The following is a 13,738-nucleotide window of genomic DNA, read 5'->3' on the forward strand; positions in this document are numbered from 1 at the left end:
TGACCGCTGACGTGTAAAGGTCTTATCGAACCTGCTGGAGGCGACACGTCCTTCTCCAGCAGCTTTCCCTGAAATCAGGGCCTTTCCCAGCCTCAGAGGCTTACTCGGGCAGGGGCAGGGGACTGTCCTGATCCTTCACACTCTGGGGAAGTCCAGCTGATGGGCCCAGCACGTGCAGGGATCAGAATACAGGAAGTCCAGCTTGCTCTCCGAACGCCTGGGGCTGCAGCCTGTTGGATGATTCTCCTCAGAGCTGGGTTTTCTGAGAACGTGGCAGGATTCCACTCGCTGGTCCTGAGAGCTAGCTCCTGGCTTTCTCCCAGAGGAGGAGGGTGGTTTTATGAGGCTTTCACTTCTGCATCTGACATCACAGAAGAAACCCAAGTTTTGCCCCCAGTTGTTCTGTGCTTATCACTTAACCCTCTGGGGCCCAGGCTCTTCTGCAAACTGAAGGTCCTGACCAGGTGAGGCTCAGGCTCCTGCCAGCAACAACAGCCTCCATGAGAAAGCTCCATGGCGTGATTTGGAAGGTCACTCACACCCAGCGTGATTCGGAAGGCCGCTCACACCCAGACACACCAGCTGCCCCACAGAACTGCGCTCTGCCGAAGGGCTACGCTGTGACGTCTGAGGACCCTGGCCTCTTGCCTCCATGGACCCTTCCACCAGAAAAAACACTTTAAAAAGTCTTGGCATAAAGATGAATATATTAGTATTATATATTAACATTTTATTCTACCTAAAATTTTATTTTTTTCTTCTGACTTTAAAATAAAATCTTTGTAGAGGCCCCTAGGAGTATTGTTTGTGAGCCCTAAACCCTATACCTCCTCTGCCTAATTGCCTGGCAGTGGAGGACACGCAGGTCAGAGGAGGCAAGAAAGAGACCCACCCAGCTGTGTGACGTGGGCGTCACCTCACCTCTCCACACCTCACGTTCCTCATCTAGGCATAACAGTATCTACTTCATAATTATGTCTACTTCACGGAGTTGTGAGGACTGAAGTAAGATCATGTCTGTAAGTGCCCTGGCACGGAAGTCAGCAAGAATTGTGCATTGGCATTAATGCTATTGTTTGGCAACCTTGTCCCAGTCACCTGCCAACCCTCTGCATCTTAGCTCCTCCTCTAGAACAAGGGTCCCCAGCCACCTTGACACCAGATATTAGTTTCATGGAAGACAATTTTTCCACGGACAGGGGAGGCTTCTGGATGATTCAAGCACGTTACATTTATTGTGCACTTCATTTCTATTATTATGCCATCAGCTCCACCTCAGATCACCAGGCATTAGATCCTAGAGGTTGGGGACCCCTGCTCTAGAAGAAAAACAAAGAGGAGCTTTCTGCTTATAGGATATCATCTCGTTTGGACCTCCTGGATTACATCCAGCTAATTTTAGAGCTGCTTACTCAGGAAAATGTTACTGAAGTTCATGAAGTTCTCTGGCGGCATTACTCAGAGCAAGCCCTCGAGGGCAGCGGGATGCCCGGCTGAGCAGCTTTCTGTCCCAGCAGGAAGAAGAGGCAGTGACTGCCATCGGCCGCCTGCTTCCTCCTCCCGCTTGGCAGGTGTCAGAGCTCCAGGAGCCGAGAGCAGTGAGAGGCTTTGAAAATGCAAAGGCCCCCAGGGATAAATTAACATCCTAATCCCCTCACAGTCACACAAGAGGGAGGCCTGACAGCTGGCTTTTTCTAAGGGGCCGTGAACCCCTAGGTGCCAGGGCTTTACAGACATCATCTCATTTAATCCTGACAGCCCCCGCAGACGGAGGGATTACTTCCCCCACTTCACAAACCAAAGGCAGAGGGTCGGTGGCTTGCTCACAAGTCACTCCTGCTCCTTCCTGCCGCCCCAGGAGGACGCTGGCACCTGAGGGAAGTTCAAGAGCGAGATAAAGGGGAATAGAGACCAGCCTGCCAGGGTCTCACTGGCCAGGGTGCATCGGCTGCCTCGCTCTGGGGCTCAGTCTCCCCACCTGCACAAGGGGTGCCTGGGCCCGTGTCTCACGCATCCTGTGAGTCCCATCCTTCCCCCTGCCCTGTCGGTGCAGATGGTTGGCCCCTGTCCAGGCTCCTCTCTCCCTGCAGCATTTTTCTCCAGTTCCTGGGAGGGGCAGCCACCATCCATGCCACCCCTGCTGGACCCCCCAGAGAGGGGAAGCTCTTTTGGGGTCGTCTGCAAGGGGCCTTTGCAAGGGGTTAAATTGTTTTTGGGGTTTTCTTTTTTCAAGATCTTTTTTTTTTTTTTTTGGCCACACTGTGTGGCATACGGGATCTTAGCTCCCCAGCCAGGGACTGAGCCCACTCCCTCTGCACTGGGAGCGGGAATCTTAACCACTGGACCACCAGGGAAGTTCCTGCAAGGGGTTAAATGGTTACTGCATGGGCAAGCAGGTGGCCCCCCTCAGAAACCCAAATTCCCAGCCAGGCAAAGGGCAGCAGAAAAGAGTCATTTTCTGTGCAAAACCTCCCGCCTGCTCTTCTTTTAAGAAAGGCAAGTTGGCAGCAGCAGGGCTAGGCCTTTGAGAAAGTAAACAGCGTCACCGTCCCCAGCCTCTCCTCAACACTCACTTCCTTCCACCGCTTTGCTCCAGGGGATAATTAGTGAGTTGGGCTCTGCCGACCTTGACTGGGAAACTCGAGTCACGCCCGCTCCCCCGGGAGCAGGGCTGTGCCTGAGGGAACCCGAGGGAACAGCAGCAGGAGGCGGTCCTGGGATCAGGCCCCAGAGGGCTGAAGGTGGGCGGACACATCTTACCTCCAAAGGCGGGCCTCATGGTGAAATCGTGGTCATCCACTCTGAGAAGCGGCTGAGGTTTTCCATGTCGGATTTTGGTCATATCGGGGTTCTTCTTATACAGGGGACTGCAAAGACAGGCAAGAAGCGTTTTCCATCCGCCCACCGAGGCATTGTGTGAGATGATTTGGGGAGATTACTGCCTGCAGGATCTACCTGTCAGACACTTCCCCCCATCTTACTGTCTCTTTCTCCCCTGAAGGGGGGTTGAGAGATAAGGGATCCAGGCTCCCGCAGCCCCGCTTGCCCTCAGCAGCCCGCCCTCACCGACAGGCTGACCTAAGGACCTGGCCCTTCCAGAGGCTTCGAAAACAGATCCCTCCCAGACAGGACCCCATTCTCCCTTGGCAAGCTCCTAACTGTCTTGCCAAAAGTCATGATTGGATGACCAATGCTTGGGTTGAATGGTTTATGTTTTTTTGTTTTTTCCTTTTGAAATATTTCTTTAGGAATTTCCCTGGTGGTCCAGTGGTTAAGAATCTGCCTACTAATGCAGGAGACATATCCTGATCCAGGAAGATCCCACATGCTACAGAGCAACTAAGCCCATGTGCCACAAATATTAAACCCCACGTCCTAGAGCCAGTGCTCAGCAAGAGAAGCCACCCCCAACGAAGCTCAAGGGAGGTACTACCTGCTTGCTGCCACTGGGGGAAGCATGCTTGCAGCGGCAAAGACCCAGGGCAGCCAAAAATTAGCTAAATAAATCAATTAACTTACAAACATTTCTTCAATGTTGGTATAATATTGGTTTTGTGATACGCAAAATTCTGAGATAAATAAAGTTGTAACAGGCTGGTTTGATCCTAGCCAGACCTCCTATTCCTCACATCAGTCCAGTTGGCAGCTGTCTGCAGAAGCCATCCTGGCGGAGAGAGCCTCACCCCTCCGGAGAACAGACCGTTCACAGCCAGCGGGCGTGGAGGCCTCAGCTGGGCACAGAAGGGCCCGACCCGTCCAGCCAGGTGGTGAGGGAGGGCGGTTGGAGCCCAGGACGGCAGACCCCACTTCCCATCCTTCCTGTAACCCAGAGGACAAAGGCGTGATTCTGGCCTAACTCACACTCATTCTTTCCACATCTTTTTTCCCACCACAACCACACATAATCCTAGAGCAGTCAAGTTCCAAATATTCCAAAGCGATGTGCTACTTACAGGATGATCACTAGACAGGAAACATAATAAGAGGAGAGGGAGAATGAAATGGAGAGGAAGGAAGGCAGGCAAACTAGCAGGTTGTTTGAACATTTGGGGCTGATGGAATGTGAGTTTTAATTTTTTTTTCTGGCCATACTGTGAGGCTTATAAGATCTCAACGTTCCCCAATAGGGATGGAACGCGGGCCCCAGCAGTGGAAATCCAGAATCCTCACCACTAGGCCACCAGGAAACTCCCAGAGGTTTAATTCTTGATGGAAGGAAATAACCTTATAAGAAATCAGTGTTACTATAATACTATCTGTAATGTGTTAGATATTGAAGGGTTTTAGAAATCAAGGAAGAGACTTTGTTTTTAAATGTCTGTTGTTCATTTATATACACCCCTATTAGCTCTCTGTGTTCTTGTCACACTTCATTGACTTTTTAGAGAAACAAGCATATTTCCTGTTTAAATTCTGTTAAGAGAAGAGTGATACATTTCCTGTCTCGGGGTCCTGTTCATTGAGACATCTTCCTATGAAATCGTTAAATTTCATTCTCTCAGCTCTGCCCAGATGGTATTATTTGATGGGAGGTCAAGGAAATGGCAACCCCCTCCAGTATTCTTGTCTAGAGTATCCCATGGACTGAAGAGCCTGCGGGCTGCAGTCGATGGGGTTGCCAAAAGTCAGACACAGTTGAAGCAACTTCGCATGCAGCATGCCTAAAAGAATCTGTACAGAGGGTCTGTTCCTGGAATAGAGCTGTCACCAGAGATGTCTGCAAAGAATAGAGGGTAGGGGTGGTGGAGACAGTCTGTAGGGACTGGAGGTCAGGCTTGTCCCATTGTCTGGGACAGGCGTCCAGCTTGTCCCTTGTCTGCCCAGCCTGGCACATCACTGCTTTACAAACATTTCTTTTCCCATCTTCACGTGAATTGCCTTCCTCCTGACTGAAGTCCTAAACCACTACCCCCAACATCCTCCTCTGTCTTTAGCTGAAGAAGGTATTTAATGTGAGTGCTTGGCCATTGGGAGAATTACTCATTTTTCCTGGGTCTCTCCCATGGATGCAGATTATTAAACTTTTGTTTGATTTTCTCCTGTTAAGTTCTCTCCTGTCCATTTAATTCTTATACCAGCCAGAAGAACCTAGCAGGGGAGAGGAAAATGTCTTTGTCTGGACAATATGGACAGCCATCCTGCTCTCTCATTGCATGATTCTTTGATTCCTGGACTAAAATTTATTTTCTCAGCACATGCCTATGGAGCATCCACTCTGTCCAAATACTCCTCGCTCAAGTCATGGCAGGACAGACACTCATTCCCCCCACAGAGCTGATAAGCAGACAGTAAACAAATGGAGAGAGAAATAACATGACCTCAGAAAGTAAGTGCCATAAACATAGAATAAAGCAGAGTAAGGAAGGAGAGAGAGATGGGTTGGGGTAGAGGGTGGTCCAGGAAGCCTTGTGAGCCCTGGAGAGAAGGTGAGCCGTGAGAGGAGCTGAAGAGAGTGCATCCTGAGAGAGGGACCAGCAAGCGCAAATGTCCTGAGGTGAGTCTCGTGTGTGGAACAGTAAGAAGACCAGCGGGTAGAGAATGAGGAGGAAAGCAGTGAGAAAGGAGGTGGAGACGAGGCCAGGGACTAGGTCTGAGGCCCCCGGATGTATGACCCTGAGAGAGGAAACCCATGGGAATTCTGAGCAGGGGGGTCACAAGGTCTGGATTAACACCTGAGAAGACCGCTCAGGTAGAAGCGATGGCGGAAGGGCAGAGAAGAAGCAGGAAACCGTTAGAAGGCTGTTACTGCGAGAACACGGCACCTGGGTTAGGGCAGTGAGCGGTGAGGGTGTAGAGGACTGATCAGGTTTGAGGGAGGCAGAAAGACCTTGCTGATGGCTTGGGGATGGGGATGGGGGAAACAGAGAGGCAAGGATGGCCCAGTTTTACGACAAGCACCTGGGTAAATGGTGGAAACATTCGCTAAGATGATAAAAACCGGGGGAGCGGCATGTTTGTGGAGATGATGGTGCATCAAATTCTTGGGAGCCATCTCCATTTCCAGACGCCTGTGAGACACCAGGTAGAAAGTGCAGATAGGGTGGCGGCCGCTCAGAAAGCAGGAGCAGGAGCCGTGTCTTCACTTCCTTCGGCCTTGTAGGTTCTGGAGGTCCCTGGGGGCTCAGCAGAGGTGCCTGACCCCTTCTCCCCGAGCCCTTTGAACTCTGCCCTCAAACACCCTGGCCCAACTTCCTCCCCTCTCTCCTCCTCACTGCCCTTTCTCATCAGCCTCCAAACTGGGTCCTAGTCTCTCTCACCTTGAACGGAAACAAAGAAGGTGATCCATCCAGACCCCACAGCCTCCTCGCGCAAAATTCACTGGAAAGTGAGGATGGCACAGTGGTAGTTATCCTCTTCTGTGAACATTTCTGTTTTAAGAATCGTCTCTCCCTCCTCCCAATAAGTAAATAACTTTCCCGAAGAGCTGCAGCCACTTCCTCAGTCCCAAGAGCCTCTTTCCCCTTTGGGCCTGAGCCGAGGCCCTGCGGGTACCCTTGCTGAAGGTCAGGGAGCACCAGCCTCTGCTGAGAACCTCGTCTTCCAGGACAGGGCCCTCGGTCCTCCTCCTGCCTCCCCTGCAGTTTCTCTCCCTCCTCAGCCCCTTCTTGTCCTGCCAGTGTCCTGGGGGCCCTTTCTCAGCCACCTGCTCTCCCTCTGGACACTCTCTTTGGCAGTGGCTTCAACTGGCATTCACTCACTGATGATTCTGAGACCTATGTCCCTGGCCCTGGCCCTTTGCATCCTACTAACTGATTATTCCCAGCTGGGTATCCTATCGGCTTTTCAACTCAACATTGTCCACAGTTTGAGAACTTCTAAGGGCAAGGTGACCCAGCTGAAGGATGGGTGGGCCATTATATGAAACTGGAGAAAGGGTAGGAGGGGTGAGGATGAAATGGACAGACCGAGGCTGCAGGGCTCAGCCAGGGAGAGCCTTGAAGATCCTGTGAAGAATTTTATCTGTAACCAAAGGCTGAGGGAAAACATGGAAGGGTGCCGGAGGAAGAAGCCGTGAACAGATTTGCTTTTGGACAAGGCGTCTGAGGCTGCATGCTCTGAGGAGAGGCCAGCGGTCCCTTCCTGTCCTTTAGCTGGAAGGTGGGACCTCAGTCAATTCCCTAGAAGCGTGTGTGGTCACAGAGAGGTCATTTCAGGGACCTGCCGCCCTCTCGGGTCTCTTCCCCAAGAGGCTGAGCGGGACCAGGCATGCTTCCCTGCGCAGCAGCCCCTGGAGAGCTGTTCCGAAGCCTCAGCGGAGACCCTCCAGGTGTGAGGCAGAGCTCAGCCTGAGGGCTTAGCCCATCCGGACATTAAATTGTGAGGGCAGCCGGCTCGCTGCACCCCCCACCCCCCGCCTCGCAGGGAGCAAATCCCTCCGGGTCAGCACAGTTTCTCTGTTTGAAGGGGAGGATTAGGGCAGCGGAAGTCCTCACGTGCCAGCGTGCTGGGGAGAGGGAGATTTGCTGGGGAGAGGGAGATTGACATCCCAGTGCCATTCAGAGGACCTGGCGTTTTTCTTAGAGGTCCAGCCATTTGATGACTCAGGCCGCTGATGCCCCGAGGCTTGGGCTGTTTGTGTGAGCTGGATGCCCTGCACCCATCCTTCACAGTGGGTGCCCACCCCAGTTCGAATGCCCGAGCCCTCCCATCCCAGACTCCAGGGGCGGTATGTTAGGCGCCGGCTGCAAGGCTGGGAGTCTTCACGGAACCTCCAATCCAGTGAAAGGGGGAGAGAAGAAAAATGTGTTCACTCCACCTTGAGGAGCAGGGCAGGTGCCACCGTATTGTTATTTGCTGCAATAACAACAGCGATCACAAGGATCACACCCCCCGTGAGTCACCCCTCCTTGCACGGGCCCCGAGCTTCCGTCACCCCCCATTCTATTTGGAGAAACGAGGTTCAGAAAGATCAGGAAACACGGCCACACAGCCGGCAAGCAGCAGAAGCAGGGCCCCAGCCTGGTTTTCCCCGACTTCCCAACCCCACAGGCCCCTGGGGAGGGGAGGGTCGCTGGGGAGGGAGAGAGGAGGCTTCCTGGGACCAGCCTTGGAGCCATGATGCAAACAGGGAGCAGGCGGTCAAGGGCAGGTGGAAGCAAGGGGGCACCCAACGGGAAGGAAAGATGGAAAGGGGCCCCGGGCTTGGGGCCGGGAGAGGGCAGACAGTGTGATCAGGACAGGGCCCGCACTGCCAGGTCCCGCTGCATTTTCAGATCTCAAGAGGGAAGGGCCTCTCCTGGCAGGGAAGCGGTCGGGTGGTCAGGGGGCCACCTCAGGCAGCAGGATGGGAAGAAGTGGGAATAGAGCTGGGAGGCTGAGAGGCTGGAAGAACAGAACAAAGCAGAGAGCATAGAGCAAACAGGCTCGCTTGGCAGCGAGTCAGTCAAAAGGGGCACAAAGGGTCAGAAAACTGGAGGCAGTTTTGAAAAAGCTGCTGCTGGACAGAATGATTGTTTTGTGAGGGTGTGCTGGCTACAGTGACAGAGGGGAGGTTGATACGTGAGAAGAGGTCCCTGTGTGTGGCTGTCTGTGTGAGTGTGACCATATGTGTTACATGTGGATGTATGACTGTGTGTGAGACCACGTGTGGGGTGTGGGGGGTGTGTGTGTGTGTGTGAACGGGACATCTAAGAGAAGGAGCTATTCCACAGAGATGAAATGCTCTAAGACTGTAGGGAGAAAGGGTCAGGTCATTTTATTCCTATTTATCAGTAGAGCTTAACTCTTGTGTCAATAATGAAAGTACTTTTTCGTCAAATGTTTGGCTGAAATCTTTCACACAGAGACGTAGCTCTATGACTGTCTGAGTGTGCACGTGCTCTGGTGGGTTGCAGAAAGGCCTGGAACCATGATTCCTGATACGACTTTTCTCTGTTCTTTCTCCCGGTTTCTGCTCAATAATTATTTTATATTCTTTGAATGATGTGTGCTCATCTTTTCACCCACATTACCACCTTATGGGATAGATTTCAAGAAGTTCTCACTCCTAAGGGTCAAATTTAATTCATCAATAAACAGTATGGAGTTTCCTCAAAAAATTAAAACTAGAACTACCATATGATCCGGCAGTTCTACTCTGGGTGGAAGAAACCAAAAACACTAATTTGAAAAGATACATGCATCCCAAAGTTCATAGCAGCATTGTTTACAACAGTCAAGATGTGGAAGCAACCTCAGCCTCCATAACAAATAAAGAAGATGTGGTATATATTACCATGGAACAGTACTCAGTCATAAAGAGAAGAATGAAATTTTGCCATTTGCAACAACATGAATGGCAAAAGGGCAGGGAGACGTTGGAATAAAGGAGGATATTATGCTAAGTGAAATATTAATAACAGAAAGACAAATACTGTATGATAATCACTTATATGCAAAATCTAAAAAATAAAACATACTAGTGAATATAACAAAAAAATAGACTCGCAGATAATAGGGAATAAACTAGTGATTAGGAGTGGGGAGAGGGGAGGGGGAAGGGGCGAGAGAGGGGTAGGGGCATAAGAGGTACAAACTACTATGTATAAAGTAAATAAGCTGCAAGGATATATTGTACAGCACAGAGAATATAGCCAATATTTTATAGTAACTATAAATGGAGTATAATCTATAAAATTTCTGAATCACTATGCTCTATACCTGAAACTAATATAATACTGAAAATCAACTATACCACATTAAAAAATGTTTTTTAAATAAATCCAGTCTATGTACAGAACAGACTTTTGGACTCTGTGGGAGAAGGTGAGGGTGGGATGTTTCGAGAGAACAGCATCGAAACATGTATATTATCTAGGGTGAAACAGATCACCAGCCCAGGCTGGATGCATGAGACAAGTGCTCGGGGCTGGTGCACTGGGAAGACCCAGAGGGATGGGATGGGGAGGGAGGTGGGAGGGGGGATCGGGATGGGGAATACACGTAAATCCATGGCTGATTCATGTCAATGTATGACAAAACCCACTACAATATTGTAAAGTAATTAGCCTCCAACTAATAAAAATAAATGGAAAAAAAATAAATAAAAATTTAAAAATAAATAAATAAATAAATCCAGTCTGTCCACAAGCTCAAGCAGGTGTCTGGGAATGAGACTGTGGGTCTTCTGAGGAGGGACAGAGATGCTGTAATTGTCCAGGTTGCAGAGTGGAATCCCTGAGGGTCCCAGAGGGGCTCGTGCTGAACCCAGCGCCACTGGAGAATAGACAGGTTCAGATGACGCTTTCCCTCCCACCTGAGTAAGTCAGGGTCCTGGGTTCTGGTCCTGACAAGCCACTAGCAACTGCGTGAGTGACTCAGGCGGACGTCTTGACTTCTGTAAAATGAGACAGTTTCCCCAAGTGTTCTCTGTGGAATAGGAAACCCACAAGATAGTCCAAAAAAAATGTGTTCTTTTTTTTTTGGATAACCTGTGTAATTTATCCCCCTCTTCAAATACACAGTGTCTATTTACATAGTAAAAATACCTGTTAAAACGGTCTAAAGCAGGATTTCCCAAGCTTCTTTGACCCTGGAGCCTCTTTTCCATACAACACCTACTCACATTTTCAGAATTAGAACTCAGGGGAATTGCTGGATCCAGTGACCTCTGAGGTTCCTGCCAGTTCAACAGCCTCGGATCCTGAGATTATGTGTAACCAGGCTGAGCCCTCGAGAGTGCTGCTTCCTTTCTGTCATCCTGGTCAATTGGTATCTGCTTGCTTCCTGACTGAGGGTGTCAGACTCCACAGAGTCTTCACGTCTCTAAAGTAGGGGCACCCGTGGGGGGCTCGAGAGAGCGCAGTGGGTTGCAGGAAGTAGAGACTGCAACTCTTCTTTACAATTAGTTTTTATCTAAAAACAAAGCTATCAAGCTTTAATTTAATACACAGATTTATAACAGTACATTACGCAATTTATGCATACGTATACACACACACACACACACACACACACACACACACTGGAGGTACACTTTTAAAAAATCATCACTGATCGTGGTACATGGTCAGAAAGGGAAATCAGGGAATGCCCTAGTGGTCCAGCGTTTAGGACTCTGATCTCACTGTCAAGGGCCCAGGTTCAGTCCCTGGCTGGGAAACGAAGATCCTGAAAGCCAGTGTGACCAAAAAAAATTTTTTTAAAAGGAGACCACTGGCCTAGAAAATGTACCTCAAGATATTAGCTTATATTCATAATCACTAGTTCACGCAGGGCCTAGTAGGATGGAAAATAGGTGTGTAACATCTCACACGTGGTGCGGGTATCTTAGCTGCTTGATCTTTCCTCTGTGCTGAATAGACCTAGAGTACCGTGCTTGATACATCAGTTCAAAACACATATTAAGGAACCTGATTTGCGAAAATGAGTGCACATTCTGGGCCTAACCAGTTTTTCTTGGAAATGTTTCCTTTACATCACAAAACTGCCTCCTCTGTTGTCCACACAAGAATTTCTGTTCAGCTAACAAATTTCAAACACCGTTTCTAAGATTCAAAACAGTGAAATGATACCCAAAACCATTATAAAGTTGCTACCAATCAAATAATTAAAAAAAAACAACTCCCAGTTACATGTTTTCTTCATAATTCAAACTAAATTCCTATATACCATTCCCCTCAAAAAGAATTCTTGAGGTAATTGCTTAGCAAGCCACTTATGGTCCCTACAGGATGTAATCCCGAGAATGAAAGCAGGACAATCTGAGAAGTAAAGATGCTTTACCCACTAAGTCTTCAGCTCCCTGCCTCAAATCAGGATGCTTTGGAGGAACACAAACATCAGAATGAAAGGCCCAGCCTGCTCGCTCACTGCCGGTGACACGATAGTGTATTTGCGCCCAGCGAGAGGCTGTGTTCATCTCCCTCTGACTGGAAAAGGGATTCCAGGAGGACGGCCGATCTGACCCCCAGCCCTCCCGGAAGCTGTCCCCAGACTGCAGCTGCCACCTCCAGGCACCTTCCCCCATCCCGCCCACGACTTTACCTTGGCTTGGACGTTCCCAGCTGCCCTGTCCATCTCCTCTTCTTGGGCTTTCTGCTCTCCACAAGAACCATCAAGCAGAACAAGAACAAAATGAGTCTTGAAAAATAAGGCATCCTGTGAACGTCTGTGATGCTGCAAGTTGCCTTCCAGGGGCCTGCAGCAGGGCAGATCCCCGCAGGCTTAACCATCGAGTCGGTCTGCCGCCTCGAGCCGGCGATGTGAGCGGGGCATGGCTGGCCCGGCTGAGCTTCCCGATCTAATATTGATACCGAGGCTTGCGCCAACCCACTTCCCACCCCTTTGGGCTGTCGTGACACCAACAGCAAGGCTTTCCCGTCCCCGCTACTTAGTGATTGGCTATTAGTAAGGTGGTTCTCCTGTGAAACTCAGCTTCCGCTGTGTCCTAGAAGAGCTTTGGTTAAAACTGTTACATAAAAAAAAAAAAAAAATTAAATCTCTTGAACATGCCAGCCTTTTGCTGAGATCATTAATCCATCTTGCTGGCGACATAAAACCAGTCTGTCACATGCGCCAGGGAGCAGGCTGGACTCTGGGTGGGTTTGCAGGAAGGACTTGTGGACACAGAGGTGAGCGCCTGACTGTGCCCAGGAAATGCTGAGCAAACACGAGATTGACCTGTTTCCATAGGCTTGCTTTATTCCTTGAGCTAAGAGCCTGTGCTTTGTCTGTGGACAAGGGTGTTTGTTTTTTTTCCCCCAAATACATGTCTTTTTTGTTTTCTTTTCAATCTTATCAAAGCATAAAATGCATTTTAATTTTGAAAGAAAGCATAAACCAAAGGAGAATTTGTGATTATGTAAGTTCATCTTCCTAGCAGGAACACTGGACGAATGCTGATCTTTCATCCTAAAAGATATAATGTCGCCATCAGTGAGGCTTGATCCCTATCCTGGAATATGGCATCACGAACATTAGAAGTGAAAAGACACACATGGTTGTTTCACCTACTCAACCAAAGAAAATGTTTAAAAACTACTTACTGGGGACTTTCCAGGTGATCTGATGGTTAAGACTCCAAGCTTTCTATTGCAGCAGAGCAAGTTCGATCCCTGGTCAGGGAACTAAAATTCCACATGCAGCAGCAAAAAAAAAAAAAAACCTACTTATTGCTTGCTTGCTGCATCCTGGGAATGGAGACGACAGGTGTGGCAGAGACATCCTTATAGGTGGGGATGGAGGTCAGAAGGGACAATAGCTAAAAGTGAAACAGCATTAGGGTTTTCTTAGGAAGAATCAAAACCAGTTCTTCTGATCTCTTTAAGCAAAGTGGTATGACATGAAGCACTTTATTTTTTCAGGAACTTCTAACTGGTATCAGTTAGGTCAGAGAAATTGTCATAATAAAAGAGGATGAGGTCCTGCCCTAAGGGAAGGGGACAGGGAAGACGGAAGAATGAGACAGTCAAGTTATCACCCACGGGCACCGGTGACTGCTCAGAGCAGGAGGTGAAAGGACTCAGTGGGAGCCAGGGCTCTAGGTTGGAGGCAGGTCTGGCGGGCTGTAAGGCTTCCCAGGTGGTAAAGAATCTGCCTACCGATGCAGGAGAGGCAAGAGGCACAGGTTCGATCCCTGTGTCAGGAGGGTCTCCTGGAGGAGGGCATGGCAACCCACTCCAGTACTCTTTCCTGGAGAATCCCAGGGACAGAGGAGCCTGGCAGGCTGCAGTCAATGAGGTCGCAAAGAGTCGGACACAGCTGAGCACCGGTGAGTTCAGTTCAGTTCAGTTCAGTTGCTCAGTTGTGTCCGACTCTT

At 49.5% G+C, this 13,738-nt stretch overlaps 1 protein-coding gene across 1 annotated transcript in view; it reads right to left on the minus strand.

Annotated features, from left to right (window-relative positions):
• Window positions 1-12,211, minus strand: part of LOC122422744 (gamma-aminobutyric acid receptor subunit rho-2) — a 40,996-nt gene extending 28,785 nt beyond the window's left edge. Inside the window, exons 1-2 of the mRNA XM_043439371.1 lie at window positions 11,965-12,211; window positions 2,761-2,867 (exon numbers count right to left, since the gene is read on the minus strand). Coding sequence (XP_043295306.1) covers window positions 2,761-2,867; window positions 11,965-12,152 — 295 coding nt within the window. The 5' untranslated portion in view covers window positions 12,153-12,211. The remainder of the gene's footprint in view (window positions 1-2,760; window positions 2,868-11,964) is intronic.
• Window positions 12,212-13,738: the final 1,527 nt, after the last annotated feature.

The sequence above is a fragment of the Cervus canadensis genome, chromosome 20 (assembly GCF_019320065.1).
Source record: "Cervus canadensis isolate Bull #8, Minnesota chromosome 20, ASM1932006v1, whole genome shotgun sequence".
NCBI lineage: Eukaryota > Metazoa > Chordata > Mammalia > Artiodactyla > Cervidae > Cervus > Cervus canadensis.